Raw genomic sequence first — 27,322 nt, forward strand, 5'->3', positions numbered from 1 at the left:
TCCAGGAGAGCTGATGGTGCAGTTCTAGTCCAGACGCCAGCAGACTTGAAATCCAGAAAGAGCCAATGTTTCAGTGCAAGTCCGAAGGCAGGAAGAAGCCAACGTCTCAGTCAGGTAGGAGCAGTTCTCTCTCACTAGGGGAAGGGCAGCCTTTTTGTTCTATTCAGGTCTTCAACTGATGGGATGAGGCCTGCCCACATTAGGGAGAGCAATTCACTTTACTTGGCCTACAGTTGTAAATGTTAATCTCGTCCAAGAACATGCTTACAGACACACCCAGAATGTTTGACTAAATATCTGCATACTGTGTGACCCAGCCAAGTAGATAAAATCTTAGTAACAATACATTTAACTTTTTGAGTTGCCAAACTGTTTCCAAAGTACATGCACTGTTTTATGTCCCTGCCAACAATGAATGACTCTAATTTCTCTGTATCCTCATCACTTGTTATTGTTTTTTTTGTTTTTGTTTTTTTTGAGACAGAGTCTGGGTGTTTCCCCCAGGCTGGAGTGCAGTACCATGATCTCAGCTCACTGCAAGCTCCGCCTCCCGGGTTCACACCATTCTCCTGCCTCAGCCTCCCGAGTAGCTGGGACTACAGGCGCTGCCACCGTGCCCGGCTAATTTTTTTGTATTTTTAGTAGAGATAGGGTTTCACCATGTTAGCCGGGATGGTCTCAATCTCCTGATCTCGTGATCCACCCGTCTCGGCCTCCCAAAGTGCCGGGATTACAGGCATGAGCCACCGCGCCCGGCCGTTATTGTCTTTTTCTGAAGAGCTACACATTCTTTGCCGTTTTGAGCGATAACGATATTGCAATATCACTTTCTATAAAAATAATAGGAAGAAAATGTAGTCCTGTGTTTTAGTACATGGATATAAAATGTTTATTGATAGTTTTGGAACATTTTCCATAGCCATCTCTGTAACTTGCTTGCAGATGCTTGTCCAGGCTGGGCCTCACTCATTGATCTCTGCAGGTGTGGTCCAGCCAGCCAGGTCCTCATTGCTCCTGGCCCTCAGCTCCCACCATGTCAATCCTTGAGGGGTTCATTGGTGATGAAGTTGCGGTTATGGTGGAACAGCATTTTGTCCAGATCATTCTCCTTGAGGTCAACTTTGAGGTCTGGATGTTGGATGAGGCCCACCAGGGGCAGGTGTCACTGGAAATAAAGGGACAGCCCTAGGACCACCTCTTCCAAGGCAGAGGGGGTCCCCCAGGCTGGAGCCATGCTTCATGCCACATATGCAGAGGGCACACACATGAGTCTTGAAGCTTAAACTACAATGTTTCATTTATTATAGCTTAGCCAACTCTGGCAATTGTTATGTGGAAACAAATTTCACCCAGTATGACAGGACATGCTAGGATTCTCGTTTTATTTTGCATTTATCAATGAGGTTGACGTGATGGTTAATTTTAGGTGTCACGTTGACTGGATTATGGTATGGGGCCCACGTAGAACACAAAGGCAGAGGAAAGGCAAACTCCCTCTCTTCTAAAGTGGGGACACCCTTCTCCGGCTCCTGGACATCAGGGCTCCGGGTTCTCTGGGATTTGGACTCTGGGACTTGCACCAGAGGCTCCCTAGGTTTTCAGGTCTTCAGGTTCAGACTGACAGTTACAGCACTGGCTTCCCTGTTACTAAGGCGTTCAGACTTGGATGAACCACGCTGCCAGCTTCCCTGGTTCTCCAATTTGCAGACCGCCTGTCATGGGACTTTCCATGTGAGCCTATTCCCCCAATATATCCCCTCTCATATATCTATATCCTATTGGTTGTCTCTCTGTAGAGCCCTAATATGGCTGACCATTTCCCATGGCTATTACCCATTTGCATGTGTGTATATTTTCTATCTATGTACAGTGCTTGGCACAAAGAAAGTGTTTTAAAAAATAAATCCTTAGTAAGTGTTTTTGCCCACTTTCCATTGGAGCGTTGTGTCCGAACTCTCGGCTGTCCATCCAAATCTGTTCTTTTCTTCTGTAATTACATGGCAGCCTCCTTTGGAGTTAGATAGGTCCTTAGGTCTAAAGTTCTCTCTGATAGTGTGTGAGCCACTTAAGGGTCTAAGTCTTAAGACAGTACAGTAGGTGAATCCCCTCCCCAGTCTTCCCCTCCCATAGAACATTTCTTTTTCTTTTTTTTTCTTTTTTTTTTTTGAGATGGAGTCTCGCTGTGTCACCCAGGCTAGAGTGCAGTGGCACAATCTTGGCTCACTGCAACCTCCACCTTCTGCATTTAAGCGATGCTCCTGCCTCAGCCTCCTAGTAGCTGGGATTACAGGCGCCTGCCACCATATCCAGCTAAGCTTTTGTATTTTTTGTAGAGACGGGGTTTCACCATGTTGGCCAGGCTGGACTCAAACTCCTGAACTCAAGTGATCTGCCCGCCTTGGCCTCCCAAAGTGCTGGGATTACAGGTGTGAGCCACTGTGTCTGGCCCCATAGGACATTTCTATAAACCAGCAATGACCATGCCGATGAGGACAAAAGCATGGAAATAGCAGAGAAACAAGATGGAAAGAATCTGGGACAGTCAATGATCGTGTAGAGCAGATCCAAATTCAAACTCTTCTGTGTGAGAAGTAAGAATTTATATCTTATTTAAGCTATTGCATTTTGGGGTCTGTTACGGCATCGTGTGTTACCTTAACCGATATGAACAATGAGATTGACTGGTCAGAGGGTTTATGGCCCAACCAGTGGACAGACACTGCAATTACTCCCTAGGGACGACCAGCCTAGCCCAGTAAAGATGAGGCATGGGTAGTGGAGATGAAGTGCAACAACACTGGCTTTTGGGCTTGCCCATTTCATTTTCACAGCTCCCACTAAAATCCTGTGATGGACGCCACTGATGTACACTGCCTGCAGATGGCGTCCGAGAGGGAGCGCATGCACCAGTCTACTGCCTAGACCCCTTGGCAGAACTTTTCCTCGTTGTGCAAGGTGATCTATACTTTTTTTTTAAGAATGAAAAAAAGGAGTAAAATAAAATCAACAAACTTTATTGAACTGGTTCAAACCGGAACACCCCTATCTAGAACACGTTACTTATCCAGAACTGCGGCACTGCGACCCAGCAGAGGGCCACAGGCATCCATGGAAGGCATGCGCTGAAGCTCAGTTACTTCATTCCTAGGACACTCTATGATCCTCCTTTGAAGTTCTTTTTGTTAGCTCAGAAGTTCTGAGTTAGGTTAAATGATTTCCAAGCCCCCAACAATTTAGAAAAGGTACATTAGAAGAAGGGGTGTTAAAGTCTGCAGTGTTTGGGGGAAAAAAATAAAAAAAGATTTTTTTATTTTTTAAGGGTAGAAGCTACCTCATCATATAAGCACAAAAACACTGAGGCAGCTGGCACAGGTACTGCTCAGGACTTAAGAACTGTGGCTAGAACCCCAGCACTATGGTAGAGGCTGATCAGGGAGGATCGCTTGAGCCTGGGAGGTCGAGGCTGCAGTGAGCTGTCATTGCACCACTGCACTCCAGCCTGAGTGACAGAGCAACATCCTGTCTCTCTCTCTCTCTCTCACACACACACACACACACACACACACAAAGATTTGTGGCCATGTAGCTCTTAGTATGATTTAATCCGGGGGAAACAGTAGTACATCCCAGTAGGCCTGAAGGCACCAGATGCCCACATGAACCCAAGCCCTTAGGAAAAGTTAAGGTATGTTCCCTATGTTCTGTTTAACCATGCAGCGACACAGTATCCTTTAAAGAGAGTTCTAACCAAGCCAATTCTGGTGCTTAAAATACCGGGTTAAAATGTTAGCCCTCTGAAAGACTTGGCTATTCAGAAAAATTCTAGGTGAGCTTATGCTGCTCTTCCCAATTCCATTGGGCTGAAGGCAAACTAAGACTGCTGAAGCTGAACTGCACTGCCAATCCATTGGACTTGAACCCTCCCTACCACTCTGCTCAGACATCCCCAGGTAACTGGCACCATCTCTTCAAGGGTGCAACGATGGAGCTGCATAGGTCTTCTGGGACCTCTCACCTGGGAAATGGGAGGGGAGCTCCTTTCTTCTCTGGCAGCCAGGAACAGCTTGCGGGGCGGGCCTCTGGTTCAGGGTGGGGTTTGTGGTGATACGCTGGTGGTGGTAGGAGGGTGGAACATTCTGAGCTGAGGCTGGGCATTATCTCCCAGAGCTGCTTTAGGGGGGCATCAGCTGGGCAAGCTTAGAAAACTGCCCCCTCCTGCAACTCTGAACCTCTGTGCTCCCTTCCTTCTTCCCCTGAGGCTGCTGCCAAGTCAGACCCAGAGGGGTCTCCCCAACCCTTGGGCCACATACTCATTTTTGAGATTTATGTGAACAATGAAAACCCAAGTGGCAGGAGAGCAGAGGCAGAGGCCTTGCGGGCACTCACAGACGCACACTCCATCTGCCTTTCTGGAAGAAAGAAAGAAAGCTCTCTAGGAAGGAGGCAAGAGTCAGGGAACCTCTCCCTCAGGAATCCTTGTTTCTCACCGAAGGTGCCAGGAACTGTAGGCAGGGACTCTGTGAGGACTGTGAAGTATTTCTTAAGCTTTGCAATTCTCCATGTACAGTATTGTTTTTGCCTGGTGTCCTTGTTTTGATGAGCAAGAAAATCCTTAATTAAAAAAAAAAAAAAAAAAGCAAGATGCTCATTTCTGGCAGCAGCTAGGAGAGAACCAGGAGTCCATCCCCCAGCAGCTTGCCAGCGGGGTGGGGGTTGGGGGGAAACTGGAGTGAAAGAGTGGGTGGTGGCAGTTTTGAAGAGGAAAGGGAAGCCAGCTAAGTCCCAGGACCTGAAGCAAGAAAGAAATGAGGGCGCAGGAAGAGGCCAGAGGCCAGATAAGGGAGGCACCCAGCTTCCTCAGGGTCCTTCGATGAGGCAGGCAGTGGGCCTTCTTAGTACTTGGACACACAACGTCGTGACAGCCAGAAGTCTCTGCTTTCTCTAGAACACAGCCTGCCTTCTCCTTCCTACCCCACCATCTAAGTGGCCTGAATGTGCACCATGAGCTTGGCTGAACTGGGCACCCACGGTAAACACGCGGCTCCCCGATTGCGGGATTTCGCGACTCTGGCAGTCTCAGAGAAGCGTGGGAGAGCAGCCAAACGGTCTCCATGCCCCCTAAGAGAGGCTTAGGAATTAGCTGAGAAAGATGACTGATCCAGGAGTCTGGTGGTCACAATCAAAGGACACAGGGCACAGGGCACAAACACTGAGTCCAGGGGTCACTCTCCATGACATGTTGCATCTTGGTGAAGGCCACACGGGAGAGGGACAGTAGTAAATGTGAGGCCTTCTCTCATACCGAACATGCCCAAGAGGTGCTACTCAGGAGGTGATGGAGAAAATTATGAACAGACAGTTTTAAAATGAAAAAACAAAACAACAAAAAAATTGGAGAAAACATATAAGGCACTGAATTTTTGTAGGAATGCTAGGATTTCATTTTCTGTCATCAGGTGAATTAAGCTGGGTAAGAGGAAAAATAAACCAGTATTTCCTGCACAGGGCTTCCTGGCTGGGGTGTGGGCATATAAGCAAAGAGCAGAGATTTTCTGCTTGGCAGGGCTGGAAGGCACCCTAGGGCCTTGTTATTCCAGGGGTAGTCCAAGGACTAGCAGCATGGCCATCACCTGGGATCTTGATAAGAAACTCAGTCTCAAGCCTCAACCTAGACCTTCAGAAACAGAACTTGCATTTTATAATCTCAAGGTGATTTGTATGCACATTAACACTGGAGAAGCGTTGCCTTAAGGGACGATTCAGGTGTCAAATTACTACTTTTTCTTATGAAAAATCTTTACGTAGTTATGAAAAATCTTTACGTAGTTATGAAAAATCTTTACATAGCATGTAAAGGCAGAACTGCTTGGTTCAGATGTTGGTTTACTCTGTGTGAGGCCTTGGTCAAGTTCACCAGCAAGATAAACAAGATCCACAGTATCTACTTGATACCAATGAAGAAAGGCTGATCCCCGTGACTGTGGTAGGCATCAGCTGCCCAGGACCCAGCCCACCCTGACCAACAGCGTGCAGGGCGAGCAAGGCTAGGGAGGCCGCACAGCCAGCGCACTGGGGAACCGCATGAACCCTGCCCACGGGTGATACAAGAGCGTATCAGTGTTCTACCCAGTCTGAGAAATACTGGCTGCCGGGCCAGGCTGGGAACTAGTGCTCTTTTTCCAACTATCACTGAGCTAAGTTTGCACAGCCTGGATGTCTTTGGCATCCTTAGGAATGTATTTCACCATTTTCTTTCATGATTCTTAAGAGTACAGCTAACTTTGAGAACACTGTCACTATTAAGATGACCACTAGTAGCTCTACTTGATGGCGCCCAGGCCAAGCCGCCCACACCTCAGTCCTGGGGTCTAGGTCCTGAGTCATAAAGAGCCCACCATGGAGACAAGGGTCCTGACCACTGCATGTCAGACACTTGGTCAAGCCTCCTTTCTGATGGCCAGAGGCAAATTCAGAAGCCCCATCAATTCTGCTCCTGAGGAAACACCCACGGTCCACTCCTTGTCCCAGCAACCCCCGTCCTTTCTGATCACAGGCGAGGGCTCTGCCTTCCCTGTATCCTGCCACATCCACCAAGGGCTCTAGTTTGCTTCTGAGGAGAGGCAGCTGCAAAGACCACAGACACCAACATTTACATAAAATTATCTCACTCCATTTTATTTAAGATTTTTTTATCCAGTTAGTAAAAGGAAGATGTGTCTCTCTTTATACATATGTACAAGTTCAGTTATAAAAATAGACAGCACATTCAAAGAGAAAAAAGGCTTGGCATTTCTCTGATTCCCTCTAAATAGCATCTGTACACAGGAGTCTGGGTTTGAGCAGGGGAATCGTAATGATTTAAATTAAATGATTCCCCTACGCCCCCTACTCCAAAAAAAAGTTTTAAAAATCAATCTATCTAAACTCAATTCCGCGATTTTCAGGTGTGCAAATTAGAGGCTTGCCCGCCCGGAGGCACCTGCTCCACCAGGGACATCAGGCAGGGCAGGCAGAAACACCTCCCATGCAAACGCTGCCTCTGTCTCTGCCGAGGGCAGCAAGCTCAGGCTGGCCGGGCTGGGGCTGCGAGGGCCGGTGCGGAGCCTGCCCCCTCCCTCCGCCCTCTCCACCTCATTCCTGCTGTCCCTTCCTCTCTCAGTGCAATATAGACAGTGCATACAGCCAAGCAGGGGGCTGAAGGGGATGAGCAGGGAGACTGTGCATTCAGGACAGGCAAAGGGGAGTCTGCGAGAGGGGCAGTGAGGCTGTCCTGCTGATTGAGGTGGCTCCTGGTCTCTTTACTGGCTTCTGTGAGTCCCCTGGGTGGAAGGTGCTACTGTTGCTGGTGGGATCTGAAGGTTCTCTTGGTGTGAACCATGCAGGACAGGGGAGGAACTGCTGGGAACACAACTGCCTGTGGATACTTTCTCTAGCCTCTGTCATGCTTAGCAGCCTCCACCATCTCTTGCAGTCACTGCTCTCTTTAATGATGACACTCTGGCAAATGGGGTTCAGAGACCTGGGGAGCTGCCTGAAGACTGTGGACAACAGGTACACAATCTCCTCCCTTACTAGCCCTACGAGAAATCACAATTGTAAGAGAAATCTCCACCATGGAAGGCTCTTCACAGCACCTGCGGAGACTTTGCAAGGGACGTGTCAGAGCCGAAGAGTGGAATGGGGATGGAAACAGTGTGCCTGAGCATCTAAAGGGGGTCTATGTCAGGCTTGCCCCGTGAGAGGTTTAAGACTTGGCTATGCAGTTCACTTGAGATGCAGTGGAGCTGATCCCTGCCCTGTGCCTTCCTTCTATAGGCACCCCAGATGCTCCTGATGAGACACAGATGATAAAAGTGCTCACACCATCCACCTGCCTGTTCTTCCCTTGCTGGACACTTCCGCTTCTGACTCAGGATGGAAGATGCTGCATGGGGCAAGCCATCCAAAGACCACTGGCAGGTCAGGACTCTAGCCCTGGTTTGGTTGAAGGAAGCTGGAGGGCCCAGATGGTTACCGTCCTCCAGAGGGGTTGGTGCCTTTGCCCTGTTTCCGGACCAGAGAGTCTGGGGCTAGGCTGCTGGTCATGTGGAAGTTCTTGGGAGTCCCAGGAACATTATTTCCCTTGCTCAAAGGGGAACTCAAAGGAGAGGAGGCGCTTGAAGGTCCAAAGTCAGCAAGGCCAGCAGGTCGAACAAGGGATGTCTGCAGAGGACTGCTGGCGGAGATTCCTGTGCGGGGGGAGAGAGAGACAAGAACGTAAGCACCAGTCCCATGTGAGCTTCCTTGGAGCCTGTGGCCTTGGTTACGAGTCTGAGCTGGAGAAGTGGTGGCAATTCCTCCCTGCAACTCCTTGCTAACTGCTTCTTGCATGTTTGCTTGCTCTTTCTGCCAACTGTCTTTTCGGTAAGAGGGATAGATTTTTAAGAGAAAATGACACTACTCAACCCTCTCCATACTACTTCATCCACAGATGGTAAAATGTTCATCATGACACTCTAGATAGAGCACACATTTTACAGTCTGAAACACCAAGGTTACAGGATGAGAGCTGTAATGGCACAAACAGGTTTTTCTTTTCTTCTTTCTTGGGACACCACGTGTGATAAGATGTTTCCTTCTCAATTTCATGCTCCTCTTACTCTCTAGTAAGTTGGGCCAGAGGGTACAAGGCTGCCCACTCTCTATCCTGTGTCGATACTCATACAGTTCTCCTTGCGCTGGCAATGGCCACCCCTGCTCTCCAAGGCCTGTGTCACTTCAAGGGCACAGCTCAAATCCCCCATCTCCAGTGATGACTCCCTGGGTAACAGTGAACTTCCCTTTTTCCTATATGAGCCAAATCCACTTATATGTGATAACACACTGTCTAATATGATTCTTCAATTGTTTCATATGTACTGGTTTTACTTTCCAAAAAAGAATTCTAAGTGCTTCATGGGCAGACATATCTCTCTCCTCATCCACAGTGGAACTGCAGGCACTGTCTGAACCACTCCTTTCCCTTGATTTCCATTTCCAGTTGCCAAGCACTGTTGGTTTTTCTTGTGCTGCTCTACCCCCTCTATCTCCCTTACCCTTCCTGCCCTCTGCTCTGTGCAGGTTCTGAGGAGAAACCCTATGAACATATGCAATGCCCCAGCCATGGGTGAGACCCTGCCACGGGAGCCTTGACTACTGGCATGATTGTTGTTTTCCAAGGACGTGATACGTTGGCAAGGGTTAAGAAACACTGGGCGAGGCTATTATACTTCATATTTCCTCTATCATACTTCATATTTCCTGGAAGAACCAATAAATGAAAGCTGAGATTCCTGCAGTAGGAGAAAAGGCAAGTAAACTAACAATTACTGAGCAATTACTACACTCCAAGCGCTTTCTATACAAGTACGCCTTTACTTGCCACAACAATCCTATGAGCTAATACTAAGCCCATGTATTGAATGGGAAGAAAGGTCTGTAAGTGGCTCTCTCTTTCTCACCACACTCAAATGTCCTGTACTTTATAGCTACAATCATCCTTCACATAACACGGTCACAACAGCCACTTGTTTTCTCAAACTGTCTGCAGCCCCTTGTCACACATCTGCTAAGCTCCTGCCCAGCAGGCCTCACCATGTGTTTCCAAACTTGACTCCCACTGCTCCTCTTCAGTGGAACCTAACCTGCTCAGTGACCCCCAATATGCCTTGGCCACTGCCAGCTCTCGGTCACCAGTCCAAATCCTTCATTCTTCTCCTCCCTTTTGAATACAGACAGGCAACTTATCAGCAGGTCCACGGTTCCCTCTCCTGACCTACAACCACCATGGCTGCTTTCCTCTTTTCATTCACCTGTATTTGGCTGTGGATTGCTATTAAGCATATTGCGTGTATGGCTTCCCCTTCTCATTGCCATTATACACTCAGAAGCAAGGTCCATGTGGAATACTCCTTTTTACATTTTTTTTTTTGAGAGTCTTGCTCTATCACCCAGGTTGGAGTGCAGTGACGTGATCTTGGCTCACTGCAACCTCCGCCTCCAGGGTTCAGTCAATTCTCGTGCCTCAGCCTCCCAAGTAGCTGGGACTACAGGCCACCACACCCAGCTAATTTTTTGTGTTTTTTTGGTAGAGACAGGGTTTCATCATGTTGGCCAGGTTGGTCTCGAACTTCTGGCCTCAAGTGATCTGCCTGTCTCAGTCTCCCAAAGTGCTGGGATTACAGGCGTGAGCCACTGTGCATGGCCCATGTGGTATACGCCTATGCACACAGCAGGTGCCTCATATCTAGGTGATAAATCACATAGCTGAATGAATGTTAACTATGCTAATTTGGATCACTAAAGTGTGGATCTCAGAAATAAAAGCCTAGGAAGAAAACAAATCAGTTCCCCAAATCAAGAAAAATTCAGAATGTTTAAAGTAGTACAGTCCACAATTCAGTTCTCTCTTTCTACAGCTACTTCCAATCCAAAGGCAGCCCTGTACCATCAGGAGGGCAAGGGGTGAGTCAACAGTGCTTATTACAAAGAAGCAGAACCCAACTTGGGGCTCTAGGAAGAAGGCTCCCGGCCTGGGGGTTTCCTACATGTTCTACCTGACAGAATGTCTAGACTGTCTCTGAACAGAACAAATCTGCAGCCACCCTGGGCTTCTGTACCTTTAGACACATTGTACCCGTATGCAGCATAGGCAGCCGCAGAGGCCGCTGCAGCCCCGGCTTTGGCTCCTGCCATTGCAGCAGCGCTGCCTGCTGTGGACTTTCGGCTCCGGCCCTTCCCTGCTCCTTTGGCTGTGCTTCCTGAACCTTTGGGGCGGCCTCGGCTTCGGGCTGAGTGACCACGTCCTGCAGCTGGCATTTCCTGAATGGAAATTCCTGTGGGAACAAATGGGCCAAAAGGGAAAAAAAAAAAAAAGTGAATCTCTCCAAGATGTTAACATAATCTTCTCCTGACAGGGAAAGCGGGCTCTTGGGGTGTTTGTTTTAGGACCCATGAGGAGGTCTATATCTCCAATTAATAATGGCTAGATCAGAGTCACACAGAATACTAAGAATTCTAAACAATGAAAACATCCTAACTCCTCAAGCTGCTTTTCATGCTGAAGAGTAGTTACATTATTTGTGAGTTTCCTCTTTAAATTTGTCCATTACAAAGGGAAGCGACTTGCTACCTGGGACTCATCTGCCTTGGAGAGTCAAATTTTACCCTCGAGTTTTGAACCCAGAGCTCCCCAAGAAATGGCAGCAACACTGGGCCCCACACAATAAAGTGAGGAAAGGCCCAGAAAAGCTAACATTAATTAAAAACTAGCAAAAATAATGGTGAATCTGAAAGACAGGGATGACTAAAAAAAAACAAGTTTTAAATCTTTATAAAGTTCTTATTTTGCTTTCCCTAAACCTTTTGTTTCTTCGTTTTACTTGACAAAGCAATTGAAAGAATAAAAATACCATTATCTTAGAAGGAATCAGGACCTTACCCACAACCAAACCAGTGCTGGGCAATGGACCAGACCCAAGCTGTACAAGACAGCAGCATTACCATTCACGGTGTCTGAGACGGAGCCTGTTATGGATGCGGGAGAGTTGGTAGCTCGAGACTGAGGGGCTGAGGAGGCTGGGTCATCCACAATGACCAGCATGTCACTGCTGCTCTCGTCCAAAGGAATGGAGCCAGTGTGCAGCTCACTGCTGATGGAGATCTAGAAAAGGAAGGGTTAAGATCATTACTACTCCCTGTGCTCACTGCCCAGGGCCTTGCACCCAGCTAGGAACATGCTTCACAGCTGAGGCTGCTTTGGCTTCTGAGAAACCAACCTGTCCTCATTTGTTTTTCTCCTTACAGAACTCATGTGCAACCTACTTCAACAAGGCTGGAGAACTCCAGGAGAAGCAAAGACTGCCCAGCAGTGTGTCCCTGCTACACGGTCAGGACACTCCTTACTGCTGTGATGCAGGCATCTAAAAGGAGCCTCACCTCACTGAAAGGGCTTGGCATGGCTGAGTCCACGCTAATGAAGGAGTCATCTCCGTCAGCAGAGAGGTTGGAGTTATCAGCCGAGGGAACAAATGGGATCACCAGGTTCACACCCTCTTTTCTCCTTTTCCCATCCAATTCATCTTCCTTTTTCTTCTGGGAACCACAGATAAATATGGAAAACGTGTGAGGATGCACCCCAAAAGAAAAGCAGGATTTGGGATGAAAAGGGTAATAGAGCTTTTCTTCTTTAGTTTATAACTTCTCAATCAGCATACTTTTAAGGAAGAAAAACTGCATAAGGAAGAAGGGATGGTTTAATAGGAGTCTATGTGTATTTCAGGCGAGTACTGTGGCACATGCCTATTAATTCCAGCTACTTAGGAGGCTGAGGTGGGAGGATTGCTTGAGCCCAGAAACTGGACCCCGGCTCAAAAGAAAAAAAAAAAAAAGCTTATGAATATCTGCCATAATAATAGAGTTTAAAGTTGGGGCAGTCACAATGAACCAGAGCCACACCAACCCTGATCCTCATGGCACGAAGAGCCTCACCAGCCACTGGCACATCCAGCACTTATTGGGGCTGACTGAATGCAGTCTCACAAAAGAGAGGACCAATGTTTTCAATGTAGTTTCTACATATCTGTTTTTCTTTTTAAGAACAATTTTTAAGACAGTTCAAATCCTTGGTGTGAACTGGAGAAAAAGAGATGAATGGACATTTCTTATTCTTGTTTCTTATTTCTTATTTCTAAGCCGGGTGTTTATTTTTCTAGTGACAGATGACACTGAGTGGTACACAAGCAGAATTCTGGTAGGTTATGGATCTCATGACCTCTTAGGCCCTTTCTAAGATTCTACGGAGCCTAATAATATAAGTAAGTAATGCTGATCTTAGTCACCTTTTAGCCTTACACGCTTTCTAATAGCCCTGACAAATGGTTTCCATAATTAAACTGTGACCACTGTAAGTGTGAGTTTGTGTGGGGACTACAGATCTACCAAGGCCACATTTCTCCTGAGTAAAACATGAGTCAGCCCAGAAATGTGGCTGATCATACACAGCTGAAGCTGGATACCAACCAGTAACCAAGATGAGAAGCTATGTACCCCAAAGCCTTTTTGGTAAGCACCCGAGGCCCCATTAGCCCCTATCCACCATTCCAGGCTGGAGATACCTTCTCTGCATACTTTTCCCGCTTCCGCTTGCGCTCTTTCACTCGGTTGGTTTCCTCCTGTTGCCGTTTCTCTTCCTGCCGCAGCCTCACTATCAAGAAGATAAATGAAGACCTGATGAAGTACCTGTAGTAATCATAATCCTCACTTTCTTAAAATTAAGGTGGCCATATCCCCTGATGTTTATTTTCCAAGGTATCACTTCTATCTGTTTAAGGCAGATAACCAGTGGTTTTCTAACTTGGATTCTCAGCTTTGGGTTTAAATCACACTGTATTTAAGTATTATGGGCTGGCTCAGTGTGGTGACTCATGTCTGTAATCCTAGCTAGCACTTTGGAAGGCTGGGGCGGGGTGACTGCTCAAGCCCAGGAGTTTGAGACCAGCCTGGCCAACATGGTAAAATCCCATCTCTATAAAAATACAAAAATTAGCCAGGCACAGTGGTATGTGTGTGGGTCTCAGCTACCCCAGAGGCTGAGTCGGGAGGATTGCCTGAGCCCAGGAAGTGGAGGTTGTGGTGAGCCAAGATTGCGCCACTGCACTCCAGCCTGGGCAACACACAAAACTCTGTCTTGAAAAAAAAAAATTATTATAGGCCTTTCCTCACATTATTCTTTTTCCCTTTTTCATTTCAGCCTTTTAATATCTCTGCTTTGCACAGATTGAGCATGGCTGTAGAGTTCTGAAAGGTTTTAGAAGGTGCTGGCAAATGTGAACTTATTTTCTGCTGTAATGCTGTGGAAGGCTTCAAATTCTCACAGGATTAATCTGAAACCCAATGCTCTCAAAAGCCAGAAAACACATGGGAGGAGGGTTTGTATGGTTAGAGCTGCGTGCTTCTCCAACTTTTCCATAAAAACATTTTTCTGGGCAGAAGAGCAAATTCATTACTGCTAAGAAGTCAGGTGCCTTCCTTGTGCAAGCTACATTATTTGAAGCCACATTTACCTTTAAAATACACACAAATTTTGCCCTCTACTCCACAACGCATTCTTTTTTCTTCGAGATGGAATCTTGCTCTTGTTGCCCAGGCTGGAGTGCAATGGCACGATCTTGGCTCACTGCAACCTCCGCCTCCAAGCTTCAAGAGATTCTCCTGCCTCAGCTTCCCGAGTAGCTGGGATTACAGGTGCCCACCACCACGACTGCCTAATGTTTGTATTTTTAGTAGAGACGGGGTTTCGCCAGGTTGGCCAGGCTAGTCTTGGAACTCCTGACCTCGTGATCCACCCGCCTCGGCCTCCCAAAATGCTGGGATTACAGGTGTGAGCCACCTTGCCTTTTTTTTTTTTTTTTTTTTTTTTTAAGGCGGAGTTTCGCTCTTGTTGCCCAGGCTGGAGTGCAATGGCACGATCTTGGCTCACTGCAACCTCCGCCTCCTGGGTTCAAGTAATTCTCCTGCCTTGGCCTCCCAAAGTGCTGGGATTATAGGCGCCCACCACCATGCCCAACTAATTTTTTGTATTTTTAGTGGAGGCAGGATTTCACAATGTTGGCCAGGCTGGTCTCAAACTCCTGACCTCAGGTGATCTGCCCACCTTGGCCTCCCAAAGTGCTGGGATTATAGGCATGAGCCACCATGCCCGGCCCAGAACACAATCTTGTTTGGGTTTTTATATAAAATAGGAGCACAAAAATATTTTCTCTAAATATAGCCTTTGGCTTTGCCTACCCTTGGCACACAGCCAAGTACCTCTTCCATTCTCAGATACGTGAGGGGAGTGTCTAGAGGTTTAGAGTACATACGTTTCTTCTCCAACTCTTCGTCGTCTAGAAGAAGACTAACCACCTCTTTGGGTTTCAAGGTATCTGGTTTGAAGTTCCCACCTGAAATCACCATCCGCTGAATCTACACCAAAGCAGATCAAAATGTCACCTCCAGGCATCCATTCCCTTATGGCAAATATCCAGAAAAAGACACACATCGTTCTCAACCCACTCCTCAAGTGAGGCCTCTGGTTTCCTATTTCTTCTTTCCCCTTTTAATTTCAGTTCATTTGATTGGCTCATCCAGATTATTTGTCTGACAGAAGGAAAATGATAACTTCTTTGCTTGTAACTGCTAACTAGAAAATCTAATAGTACTGAATCAGGATGGAAAAAACCAAAAAATAATAATTTCTTTGGAAACTAACAAATTTGGCATACAATTCAGAGGCAGATAAGCTGAGAGTATTAGGATAAGAGCTCAAAAATGTCAATCCTTCTTCCTCTGAATGCGAGAGGCCATTACTGGTGTCAGTCTCCACATGAACAACAGCTGGATCCAGGCTATGGAAACCATTCTGGGGGAAAGTGAATGAGGCATGGCCAGGGAAGTCAAGATTGCTATTGCATGGGACCTGATTTTATTTTCTATTCAGAAGAAATTGTAGTTTCATCAGGACCAATGAAAGGCAATAGAGTTTTAAATAGTCTCAATCCAGTCGATGTGGTCAGACTTTCTGTTTGCTCCATCAGGGCAGGAATTTCTTTCCCTTGTGCTTACCTCACTCTTCTCCTTGGCTCTTTGCAGAATGCGTTCTTCAATGGTGCCTTTACAGATGAGCCGGTACACGGTAACCTGCTTTGTCTGCCCCAAGCGGTGGGCCCTGTCCATGGCCTGCTGGTCCACAGTGGGGTTCCAGTCGCTATCATAGAAAATCACCTGCATAGAATATAGCAAAAACTGAAGCACTCTTGGGGAAGGACCAGAAATTCTGAGAGCAACCCAGCCAATCGTCTGTTTGCAATAGTTTGGTGTCAGTAGGGTCTGATTCCTTTCTATGATACTGAGCTAAGATACATCTTCTTAGAAGATACAAAGCCATTCCTTCACATGCAAAAGATACATGCTCCTGTTTTATTTTTTTCAGTTTTCACTTAAAAAGAGTAGCAATAATATTAATAGTTAAAATGTAGTGCTTAGTACATTAATAACATTAACGGTTAACACTTATAGTGCATTGTTCTAAGTGCATTAACTCATTTAAATCCCAGAATTATCACTGTTATTTGTGCTGAGAAAAAAAAAATCCGATAATGATCATGATTTAAATACTGTTAAGACTCACATATTTTGTAGTTTAGGAGAATGAGGCACAAATGAGCTAGACCATTTATCCAAAATCACATTGCCTAAGTAAGCACCACTGCTCCCAACTATTCACAAGACTGAGGTGGGAGGACTGCTTGAGCCTGGGAGGCAGAGGTTGAGGTGAGCTGAGATTGCACCACTGCACTCCAGCCTGGGTGACAGAGCGATACCCCGTCTCAAAAACAAAACAAAACAGGTCAGGTGTGGTGACTCACACCTGTAATCCCAGCACTTTGAGAAGCCAAGGTAGGTGGATCACCTGAGGTCAGGAGTTAGAGACCAGCCTGGCCAACATGGTGAAACCCCGTCTCTACTAAAAATACAAAAACTAACCAGGCACGATGGCTCACGCCTGTAATCCCATCACTTTGGGAGGCCAAGGCAGGTAGATTACTTGAGGCCAGGAGTTTGAGACTAGCCCGGCTAACATGGTGAAACCCCGTCTCTATTAAAAATACAAAAATTAGCTGGGCGTGGTGGTGCGCACCTGCAATTCCAGCTACCTGAGAGGCTAAGGCAGGGGAACTTCTTGAACCTGGGAGGCGGAGGTTGCAGTGAGCCGACAATGCACCACTGCACTCGAGCCTGGGTGACAGAGTGAGCCTCCGTCTCAAAAAAAAAAAAAAAAAAAAAATTAGCCAGGTGTGGCGGCAGGCACCTGTGAATCCAGCTACTCGGGAGGCTAAGGCAGGAGAATCGCTTGAACCCAGGAGGCGGAGGTTGCAGTGAGCTGAGATCATGCCACTGCACTCCAGCCTGGGCGACAAGAGAGCAACTCTGTCTCAAAACAAAACAAAACAAAATAAAACAAAACACTGGGGCCATCTTGGAAACAGGCATGGCTTTCCCTAGAATTCTCAGGCTCTCATCAACAGTCATTTACTAGCCCATGAATTCCTAGGATGGAATGTTTAAAGAGGTCTCTGGAAGTGACTTCTAGTTTGTTGAGCAACAAACAAATTAACAACAAAATGTATCACCACTAAGTGATCCTAAAACAAACTCCTCGGTCCTCAACTCTTGAGGCTACCATCCAACATGGTGGACCAGTTCAAAATGGTCCTCATATCTCATGTGTCGTCCTTTATATCCAATCAAAAGTCACCAAATCCAGCCACTGTTTCAAAAATGAACCTGTCCTTTCTACAGTCCCACTGTTACCATTCTGGACCAGGCCCTCAAAACCTACATCTGGATTAGCGCTCTGTTACATCAGCAGGACTCTTCGATCTCAGTCTCTTTCCTCTTCAGTCTACCTTGGCTACCACTGTGGGCCATTCCAGCTATCTGCCAGTTACACACCATGTCCAAACTCTCCTAAATAATCAGGCCCTGCTATAGAGAGCCAACTTTATTTCCTATTCTTTCCTAACACAAATATGTCCCTTCCCTTTAGACAGATGGGTCTCTTCAGTGGTCCTGGCTTATAATACATTTGTGTACACCTCTTTTTGTTCAAGCTGTTTCTCTGAACTAGAATCCCAAAACTCTTCTAGAGACTGGTCTGAGATCACAGCAAGGGGCTGGGGTGGGGAGTGACCTAACAGTCTCCCTCTGCAACCTATAGTAGTAACAATACTTGGCATTGCTTACCTACCTTGGGCCAAGTCCCCACTTAATCACTAACTTCTATGGTGTCCAATTATTTCATGTGTACTATTTGAAAGAGTGAGTCATCTTTCTTGAAACTGTTTCTCTCTGCCTCTCTCTTTTTCTTTTCTGAGACAGGGTCTTGCTCTATCACCCAGGCTGAAGTACAGTGGCATATTGGCTCACTGCAGCCCCAAACTCCTAGGCTCAAGCAATCCTCCCATCTCAGCTTCCCAAAGTGTTGGAATTACAGGTATGAGCCATTACGCCCGGCCAAAATGGTTTCCCTCCATTGTTAGCACAGGTTAGAATCCTTGGGAAGAACACTGCAAACTGCTGGCCAAAGAAAGTCACTGTGAAAGCTTATTGTCAATCTAGTGTCCTGCAAATCTAAGATTTAGGAGTGCACAATGCTTGTCGCCTCTAGAGGAACTTAACAAACCTGACCACAGGACATTTTGGAGTTTCAAAGAGGACATACAAACTTCCAGAAGACCTAGTTTGAACTTTCAGGGAAAACACAGCTAACAAAAATGAAGACCTTCAGTTGGACTAGAGGATAACATTACTTGCCCAGTGTACTTTTTTTTTCATCTTTTTTCTGGTTCATGTTGTCCCATGATGCCCAATGTATTTAAAATGACTACACATGTGGAATTTGAGGGCTGATGTCACACCCAAAAGATAGTATCTTGAGCTGTCTAAGCTTGAGGCTATGGTTCAGCATGAATTCATAATGTGGGGATGTGCGTGGTAGAGGTGGGTGGAGGGAGAGCCATATTATGAATTGCTTCATAGGTACTGTCTTAATATTCACATTTTTTCCTAGAAGACCCAGTGGCAACCAAACCTGATTCAACTTGTGTTCTTTTGAGTTCATAAACAGTAAGATTAAAGCCTAAGGAGATGGGTTTACAATATTAACTTCAAAAATCTCCAAATATAGAAGATATTTATTCTTTAAATGGATTCCAAGAGGTGGGGAATTTGGGAGGAAAAGAGAATAAAATAGAATTGTTGAGAAAAATACTTATGCAGGGGAAAATATGAAATACGTACAAACTAACAGGTTAAGAACAAGAGTGAGAGAACTAAAAACCAAGACAGATGTGTGGTTATCATCTAATCTAACACTGAATTAACCATGATGTGAACTGGAAGTAGTAGTGAGGGAGACAATGCACCGCAGTGGGACAGGGATGACGCCTATACTTGGCAGTAGGGTTTATGGAGCTCAGTGAGACATTCTAGAGAAAAACAAGTAACAATGAAAGGACTAGAACAACTGACTTAACTAGGAAAGATTAAGGCAAGTCAATCCACAAAGCGTGGCCCAGCAATGACTAAGGGGAAACAATAGTCAGTGCCTTCATGACATTGTAAACACCAAGCAGGGCAGGCATAGGGGAAGAGAGGTGACAGTTACCATCCGGTAGAGGGGCCTGGCTGCATAGGTCAATGAAAAGGAGTTTCAGGGGATGAGAGAGAGAGAGATTTAAAACAGGAAAATTTCTAGAGGAACAACTGGGAAAAGTTGGACCAGCACTTGGAGGGTGGAGCTTTTTCTCCCAAGAGAATGAGTGGAGGTTTGGCCCCTGCAGAGGGCTAAAAGCTGTCCTGTGAGACAGGACTTCTTCAATCTCTGCAAAGGGAGAAAAGCTCTTCATTCTCCTTACATATAAGCATTTAAAATAGGTCTGACACAGAAACACAAACAGTGCAGTTTATAACAACCCCTTACTAAACAGAGTCAAATGCAAAGATAACCTTACTTCAGGAAGAATATACAAACAATGACACAGTAAGAGGCAGCTGCCATACATCATTTGCTAAAACGATGTTTTTACTAACAGAGAAGGCCAGATAGAGTCCCACATTTTTACATATGCATTCTCAATCATAAGACATTAGGTTTTTCCTGACATTTTTAGGTTGATTAATCTCTTCCTTGTCCATAAATGGTTCTGGGGAAATCCCAAAGCTAAATAAATCTCAGGGCAAAGGAAAAATGCCAGAAAGCAGCTAACCGTACAGTTTATCCTCGGAATTAATAGTATTATTATTTCCTCGGAATTAATTTCAATCTTGATGTCTCATTTTTCTAAGAACTATTCCAGGAGTTTCTAATTTGCAAGTGAATCCCCAAGCCCTTCCCCCAAAATTAAAATGTAAATTATTTCAGAATTCAGAAATCAGAGTATTCAGAGCCTCTTTTTTTTTTTTTTTTTGAGACAGGCGCTCAGTGTTGCCCATGTTGGAGTGCAGTGGCACAATCACAGCTCACTGCAGTCTTGACTGCAGTCTGGGCCCAAGCAAACCTCCCACCTCAGCCTCCCGAGGAGCTCAGACCACAGGCATGTGCCGCCATGCCTGGCTAATTTTAAAAACTTTTTGTACAGATGGTGTCTCGCTATGTTGCCCAGGCTGGTTTCAAACATCTGCCCTCAAGCAATCCGCCCACCTCTGGCCTCCCAAACTGCAGGGAGTACAGGCATGAGCCACCATGCCCAGCCTAGAGCCCCTCTCTGGCCTTCAAGATGAAAAAAGAATTCCTACTCTTATTCCTCTACTTTTGGATCAGGGGCCTAGTCTACTTTGCTTCTTTGTGGCTGGCAGGATGCTCTTTACTCCTACAGGGCAAACTATGTGAACCTTGGAAGCAAGATGTAGATCTCTCCTTTTAAACCTGCCTTTTTTTTTTTTTTTTAACCATTTAAATGAACAACCAGAGAAACTATTCCTTAAGAAACCACAGACTAAACCTGAGACTGGCAAGCTGAGAAGAACAGAAACATATTTTAATAAAATGAACTTATGCTAGACCTTCCCAGGTGACCTCATACAGCCTCATGGTCTTAAATATCATCTACAGCCTCATGATTTGAAAATACAGCTTTAAAGCCAGGTGGCTCATGCCTGTAATCCCAGCACTTTGGGAGGCCGAGGCAGGCAGATCACCTGAGGTCAGGAGTTCGAGACCAGCATGGCCAATATGGTGAAACCCCGTCTCTACTAAAAACATAAAAATTAGCTGGTAATGGTGGTGTGCGCCTGTAGTGCCAGCTACTTGGGAGGCTGAGATGGGAGAATCACTTGAACCTGAGAGGTGGAGGTTCAAGTGAGCTGAGATCAAGCCACTGCACTCTAGACTGAATGACAGAGCAAGACTCTGTCTCCAAAAAAACAAAAACAAAAACAAAAAACGGAAAGAAAAGAAAATACAGCTTTAACCCTAATCTTTCTTCTGAACTTCAGACTCTGCTGCCTGGGTGACACTGCCACTTAATGTCTGATACTCCTCCTGCTTATGTCTCCTTGTAGTGTTTCATTTTTTTCTCCCACTCTAAACAGAAGCCAGAAGGACGCATTTAAAATGCAAACCAGATCATGTGACTCCTCTGTTCAAACTCTTGCAATTGCTCTCCATCTCAAAGTTCTTACCATGGCTACTAAACCCTGTATGATCTGCTTCTGCAATAGCCATCTCATACTACTCTCCCCATAGTTGATTCTGTTCTACCTGCTCTGGGCTCCTTCCTTTTGCTTGATTATGCCAAGCATGTTCTCACCTTAGGGCTTTTCACTTATCTCCTCTGCCTGGAATGCTCTTCCTTCTGCCAGGTATATGCTTAGGTTACCTCCTTACTTTCTTCAGATCTTGGCTCAAATGTCACCTTATCAGAGATGCCTTACCAATCCATATAAAACAGCAACCCCTGATCATTCTCATGCTATCACTCCTTACCTGATGAATTTTTCTTCATAGCATTCATATGATCAGTTTTTTGTTTGTTTTTGAGATGGAGTCTTGCTCTGTCACCCAGGCTGGAGTACAGTGGCGTGATCTTGGCTCACTGCAACCTCTGCCTCCTGGGTTCAAGCAATTCTCCTGCCTGAGCCTCCCGAGTAGCTGGGACTGCAGGCGCCCACCACCATGCCAAGCTAATTTTTTTGTATTTTTATTAGAGAGAGGGTTTCACCATATTGGCCAGGCTGGTGTTGAACTCCTGACCCTGTGATCCGCCTGCTTCCGCCTCCCAAAGTGCTGGGATTACAGGTGTGAGCCACTGCACCTGGCCCCATATTATTAGTTTTTTTTTTTCCATTTCTTTATGCTTTGTCTCCTCTCCTGCCACTAGAAATGTAATTTACAGTAACTAAGAAGATAGAAATGGAAGTTTGTTTTGTTGCATGCTGAATTCCTAGTGCCTAAAACAATGCTGGGCCCTTGGTGGATGCTCATTAAACATTAGTCGAATGAATGAATGAATGAATGAATGAACAAATGAAACTGTTCCAGGTACTAGAAATACAGACTTTTTTTTTTTTTTTTTTTTTTTTTTGAGATGGAGTCTCACTCTATTGCCCAGGATGGAGTGCAGTGGTGCGATCTTGGCTCACTGCAACCTCTGCCTCCTGGGTTCAAGTGATTCTCCTGCCTCAGCCTCCCGAGTAGCTGGGACCACAACCATGCGCCAGCACATCAGCTAATTTTTGTATATTTAGTAGAGATGGGGTTTCACCATGTAGGCCAGGCTGGTCTTACAAGCCATTTGCCCACCTTGGCCTCCCAAAGTGCTGGGATTACGAGTGTGAGCCACCGTGCTCAGCCTAGAAATGCAGACTTTTGACTTCCTTCCATTGTTGAGGCCAAAGTCTAGTATGTAAAATAATTACTTACAATGCATTTTGATTAACTTGAATAAAGGGAGGGGCTGGGGAAGGAATATTGACACCTGAATGGGGTTTTAAAGAACAAACAGAAGTTCACCAGGTGGAAGAGGAGACTCATGGGAGGATGACTTAGGCTGAGGGAACACTTTATCCAACAGTGTGATATGGCATGGTGTGTTCAGGAAACTACAAGCCAATCATTATTTCTGGAATATAAAATTTGGAAGGGAAAGTGGTCTGATAATTAGGCTGTAAAGGTAGATAAAGGACACAAATGAAGAGCCTTATACTTTATTTTATAATTGATGGAGAATTCCTGAAGAGTTTTAATCAAAGGAGTGGCATGATTAATAAAGGATATAGAGAAATTAACAGAGTACCAGCATAGCAAAGAATGGATTTGGATCACCAGGTATGAAGCTGGGAACTGAGAGTGGAGTCCAAAAGACCAGCTTGGACAAAGTGATGAATCTTGTACTCACACTGAGAGTATGACTATGTTGAAATTCTTTTTTTTTTTTTTTGTATTTTTTTAGTAGAGACGATGTTTCACCATGTTAGCCAGGATAGTCTCGATCTCCTGACCTCGTGATCCGCCCATCTCGGCCTCCCAAAGTGCTGGGATTACAGGCTTGAGCCACCGCGCCCAGCCAATTTTTTGTATTTTTAGTAGAGACGGGGTTTCACCGTGGTCTCGATCTCCTGACCTCGTGATCCACCCGCCTCCGCCTCCCAAAGTGCTAGGATTACAGGCGTGAGCCACCGCGCCCGGCCTGAAATTCTTAAAAGATACAGAGGGCAGAGAACCAAGAGATAACAAGGAGAAAGGCAAGTTTCTACTATCTGATACGGTAGAAACTATGTGATATGGCTCAAGTGAGCCACCACATCAGAGAACCCACAGAACACCACACACTACACTGACAGCCCTCTCATAGGATGACAGATGCTGAGATGATTTCTACCCAGCAATGCCTCCAGTGGCCCTCGGGCGCTGATGTCTTGCCGTACCTGGTTAACTGACTGAAAGTTTAGATGGAGAGAGAGAGAGAGAGAGAGAGAGAGAGAGAGAGATTCCCCCTGCTACTATGAATCTATTCAAGCCTCTACACTCCTGTACCTCATTTCTCCATTACCCTCATGAGTTTGCTTTCTCCTCATAGTTGTGGGGATTCTGACGTTCTGTATTTCAGAGAGGCACCATGATAGTTATATTATGTGCCATTTTTAGAGTCATGCCTTTTATAAAACAATTTCCTATTTATGTATTTTAAAAATCTCAAAGTTACTAAAATTTTTATTAAATATATTTGAATCTTAGGAATAATTTTGAGATTCAAAAAGAATCCTCTTTTCTGTTTTCTTTTTTTGAGACAGAGTCTCACTCTGTCACCCAGGCTGGAGTGTTGTGGTGTGATCTTGGCTCACTGCAGCCTCTGCCTCCCGGGTTCAAGGGACTCCCCAGCCTCACCTCCTGAGTAGCTGGGACTATAGGCACGTGTCACCACGCCAGCTTATTTATTTATTTGTATTTTTAGTAGTGACACAGTTTCATCATGTTCGCCCAGGATGGTCTTGATCTTCTGACCTCGTGATTCACCCTCCTTGGCCTCCCAAAGTGCTGGGATTACAGGCGTGAGCCACCAAACCCAGCCAGGAATCCTCTTTTCTTCCCCCTTTTAAACACTGAAGCATTCCTGCAAGGAGACTGGGTAGGAAAGAGTGGATACTTTGTTGGAATGTCTTTTCAATCTTATTTTTGAAATTACCCTTTTCATTGCTCTCCAACCACCTTTTAAAGTTCAGGATACAAAAAATGGGTTTTTCCATTAATGGAATAATGCATAAGAGTAACAAAACAATCCTTTCTGATGTGTTCAATTATAGCTCCTAAAACAAATCTGGATGGACTGACTGATTTTCTTCCAGTCTGTTTTCTCTGATGTACCCTAAGTGTCTCGAACAGTATCAGACACATAGTAGGCATTCGTGAAATAGCTGTCGAATGAATGTGTAAGAAACTTATTCAGGTGAGGCACAGTGGCTCACGCCTGTAATCCCAGCACTTCGGGAGGTGGAGGCAGGTGGATCGCTTGAGCTTCGGAGTTCAAGACCAGCCTGGGCAACATGGCGAAACCCCATCTCTACAAAAAATACAAAAATTAGCTGGGCGTGGTGGCGCATGCCTGTAGTCCCAGCTACTTGGGAGGGTGAGGTGGGTGGATCACCTGAGACTGGGGAGGTTGAAGAAGCTACAGTGACCCATGATCATGCCACTGCATGCCAGCCTGGGTGACAGAGTGAGGCCCTGTCTCAAAAACAAAAACAAAAACAAACTTATTCAAAGAAAATGAATAGTAAAGTCCGTAAGGAAAGCTAAAATACTCTAGTTCCAGTCAAAGAGCAACTAGAGTCTTTTAATACAAGAGGCAAAGAAATACAAAGTTTGCAAGTTTGTGATACAAAAGCAAAGGGTAACACAAACTGAATGCCATAGTAGAAAAACCTGCACAGTAGGTTTCATAGTAGAAAACCTGCATATCTAGTTGATTGTACTCTCATTACTTACTGTGTCTGCAGCAGTGAGATTGATACCTAGTCCTCCAGCTCGTGTGCTTAACAGGAACACAAAGATGTCATTCCTGCACAAAAGGGAGAGATACGTTAAAGGAAAAACTGAAAAGAAAAAATGGCATGTATCAAAAGAGAGAGATCTCTGAATATAGAACATAGAGTCTAGGACTAAAAAGAGTTTTGGTGGTTACCTAGGACTGATTGATATTTCTGTAAAGCATTATACAATGTTGCTCTGTTCTTACAATCAAACATGGAGGTCATCTTCCAATCTGAAGATAAACTTTTGCTGCCCACTAATAAATGATTGATAGGCAACACAAGTATAAACATGTAGCAAATATAACAGAAAAATATGTTACCACAGATGTACAGACCTCTCTGTCACATTTTTAAATCAAACCATTCCTAGTTCATATAGAGGGGTCAAGTAAATTAGTACTTCCTGGTTTTCTCTAAGAATCATGACTTGTAATAGTTTGGGGACTAATGTTATTATTCCAAAGCACCCATTTTTTTTTTTTTTTTTCTGGATGGAGTCTCACTCTGTCACCCAGGCTGGGGTGCAGTGGTGTGATCTCAGCTCACTGCAACCTCTGTCTCCTGGGTACAAGCTCCTGCCTCAGCCTCCCGAGTAGCTGGGACTACAGGCGCTTGCCACCACACCCGCCTAATTTTTTATATTTTTAGTAGAGATGGGGTTTCACCATATTGGCCAGGCTGGTCTTGAACTCTTGACCTTGTGATTCGCCCATCTCGGCCTCCCAAATTGCTGGAATTACAGACGCGAGCCACCACGTCCAGTGTCAAAACACTCATTTTTAAGATGAAGAAAGTTGAGTCCCTGAAAAATGACTCAAAGAACTAAGACCCAGGCCATGACTTTTATGTGCTAACTTGAATTTAGGATCAGTCCATGAAGACAGGCTGGAACTAAGCACTTTTGGATGAATGCCAACACACCCCTTACATAGAAATGATTAAATATGGTTTTCTCAGTTTCCTTCTACTTCCTATGTTCTTTCAAAGAAACACTGAATTACAAACAAACCAGTAGGTACCACTGTCACTCACTTGAGCAGCAAATATTTACTGAATGTCTTCTGGGAACAAGCCCATACCAGATCACAAAGAACAGGCTCTTTTTCTTTTTTTTTTTTTGGAGATGGAGTCTAGCTCTGACACCCAGGCTGGAGTGTAGGGGCGTGATCTCGGCTCACTGCAACCTCTACCTCCTTGGTTAAAGCAATTCTCCTGCCTCAGCCTCCCGAGTAGCTGGGATTACGGGATTACAGGCGCCCGCCACCATGCCTGGCTAATTTTTGTATTTTTAGTAGAGACGGGACTTCACTATGTTGACCAGGTTGGTCTCCTACCTCAGGTGATCCACGTGCCTCAGCCTCCCAAAGTGCTGGGATTACAGGCATGAGCTACTGTGCCAGAACAGGCTTTTGACTCTAAGATTTATCTACACACACACACACACACACACACACACACACACACACACACACAAATAAGGGCTCGGTTTTAGCCCAGTTCATATAGACTGCATAAATATATCTTAAGATTATCTTGCATCTTCATATTCCTGACACCTCAGGCTATTTTCTAGAATATCTCTAAGGAAAATAGATTGCATTACACTGGTGAGCAAACAAGACGGTCCTTTTAAGTCAAGCTGTTAATCCCCCCCTTTTTTTTTCATGTTTGTAGTGGAGAATCCAACTGGAAATTCATTTAGATTAGTGTTATTCAAAGTGCAAGTCACACCTGTCATTGGTCATGACAACAGTTTGGTGCTTTAGACAGCATTAAAGAAAGAAAAAAGAGATTAGAAAATATTCTAATGCATTACAAGTCATAAGGGTAAGTAATGTTTTGTGAAGTTTCAAATGCAGAATAAAGGTACTAAAATCACAGTGTAAAATGAATTTTTTATGTTATGGATTCCAGTAAGGAAAAAAAAAAAACAAAAAACAAACCCCACAAAACCAAAACCAGAAACAAAAAACAACAAAACAACAACAACAAAAACATCAGAAACAAATATACTGACATCAGGATGCTCTCATCCCTTCAGGCTATTCTTCCTTGGTAAAGTCACTTGACTGCTGACAGTCTGTTTCCTGGACTATAAAATGAAGATGCTATAAATACTGCTGAAGTGACTAACTGATGACATATCAATGTTAAACATAAGTATCAGTGAAAGAACTATTTTGAAATAAACATCCTGGTTAATCACTAGGGTAGGTATGTCCTGTAGAAATCT

At 45.2% G+C, this 27,322-nt stretch overlaps 2 protein-coding genes across 3 annotated transcripts in view; both read right to left on the minus strand.

Annotated features, from left to right (window-relative positions):
• Window positions 1-26,740, minus strand: part of DNAJC17 (DnaJ heat shock protein family (Hsp40) member C17) — a 248,318-nt gene extending 221,578 nt beyond the window's left edge. Inside the window, exon 1 of the mRNA XM_050799565.1 lies at window positions 26,737-26,740. The gene's annotated coding sequence lies outside the window, so the exon portion shown is untranslated. The remainder of the gene's footprint in view (window positions 1-26,736) is intronic.
• The window catches only part of INO80 (INO80 complex ATPase subunit), a 137,815-nt gene continuing 117,141 nt past the window's right edge, over window positions 6,649-27,322 (minus strand). Inside the window, exons 29-36 of one of the 2 annotated variants that reach the window (XM_050799374.1) lie at window positions 25,043-25,115; window positions 15,622-15,780; window positions 14,880-14,982; window positions 13,134-13,222; window positions 11,956-12,111; window positions 11,521-11,680; window positions 10,638-10,853; window positions 6,649-8,228 (exon numbers count right to left, since the gene is read on the minus strand). In XM_050799374.1, coding sequence (XP_050655331.1) covers window positions 8,011-8,228; window positions 10,638-10,853; window positions 11,521-11,680; window positions 11,956-12,111; window positions 13,134-13,222; window positions 14,880-14,982; window positions 15,622-15,780; window positions 25,043-25,115 — 1,174 coding nt within the window. In that variant the 3' untranslated portion in view covers window positions 6,649-8,010. The remainder of the gene's footprint in view (window positions 8,229-10,637; window positions 10,854-11,520; window positions 11,681-11,955; window positions 12,112-13,133; window positions 13,223-14,879; window positions 14,983-15,621; window positions 15,781-25,042; window positions 25,116-27,322) is intronic. The other variant, XM_050799375.1, reaches the window with a different exon arrangement.

The sequence above is a fragment of the Macaca thibetana genome, chromosome 7, assembly GCF_024542745.1.
Source record: "Macaca thibetana thibetana isolate TM-01 chromosome 7, ASM2454274v1, whole genome shotgun sequence".
In the NCBI taxonomy this organism is placed as follows: Eukaryota; Metazoa; Chordata; class Mammalia; order Primates; family Cercopithecidae; genus Macaca; species Macaca thibetana.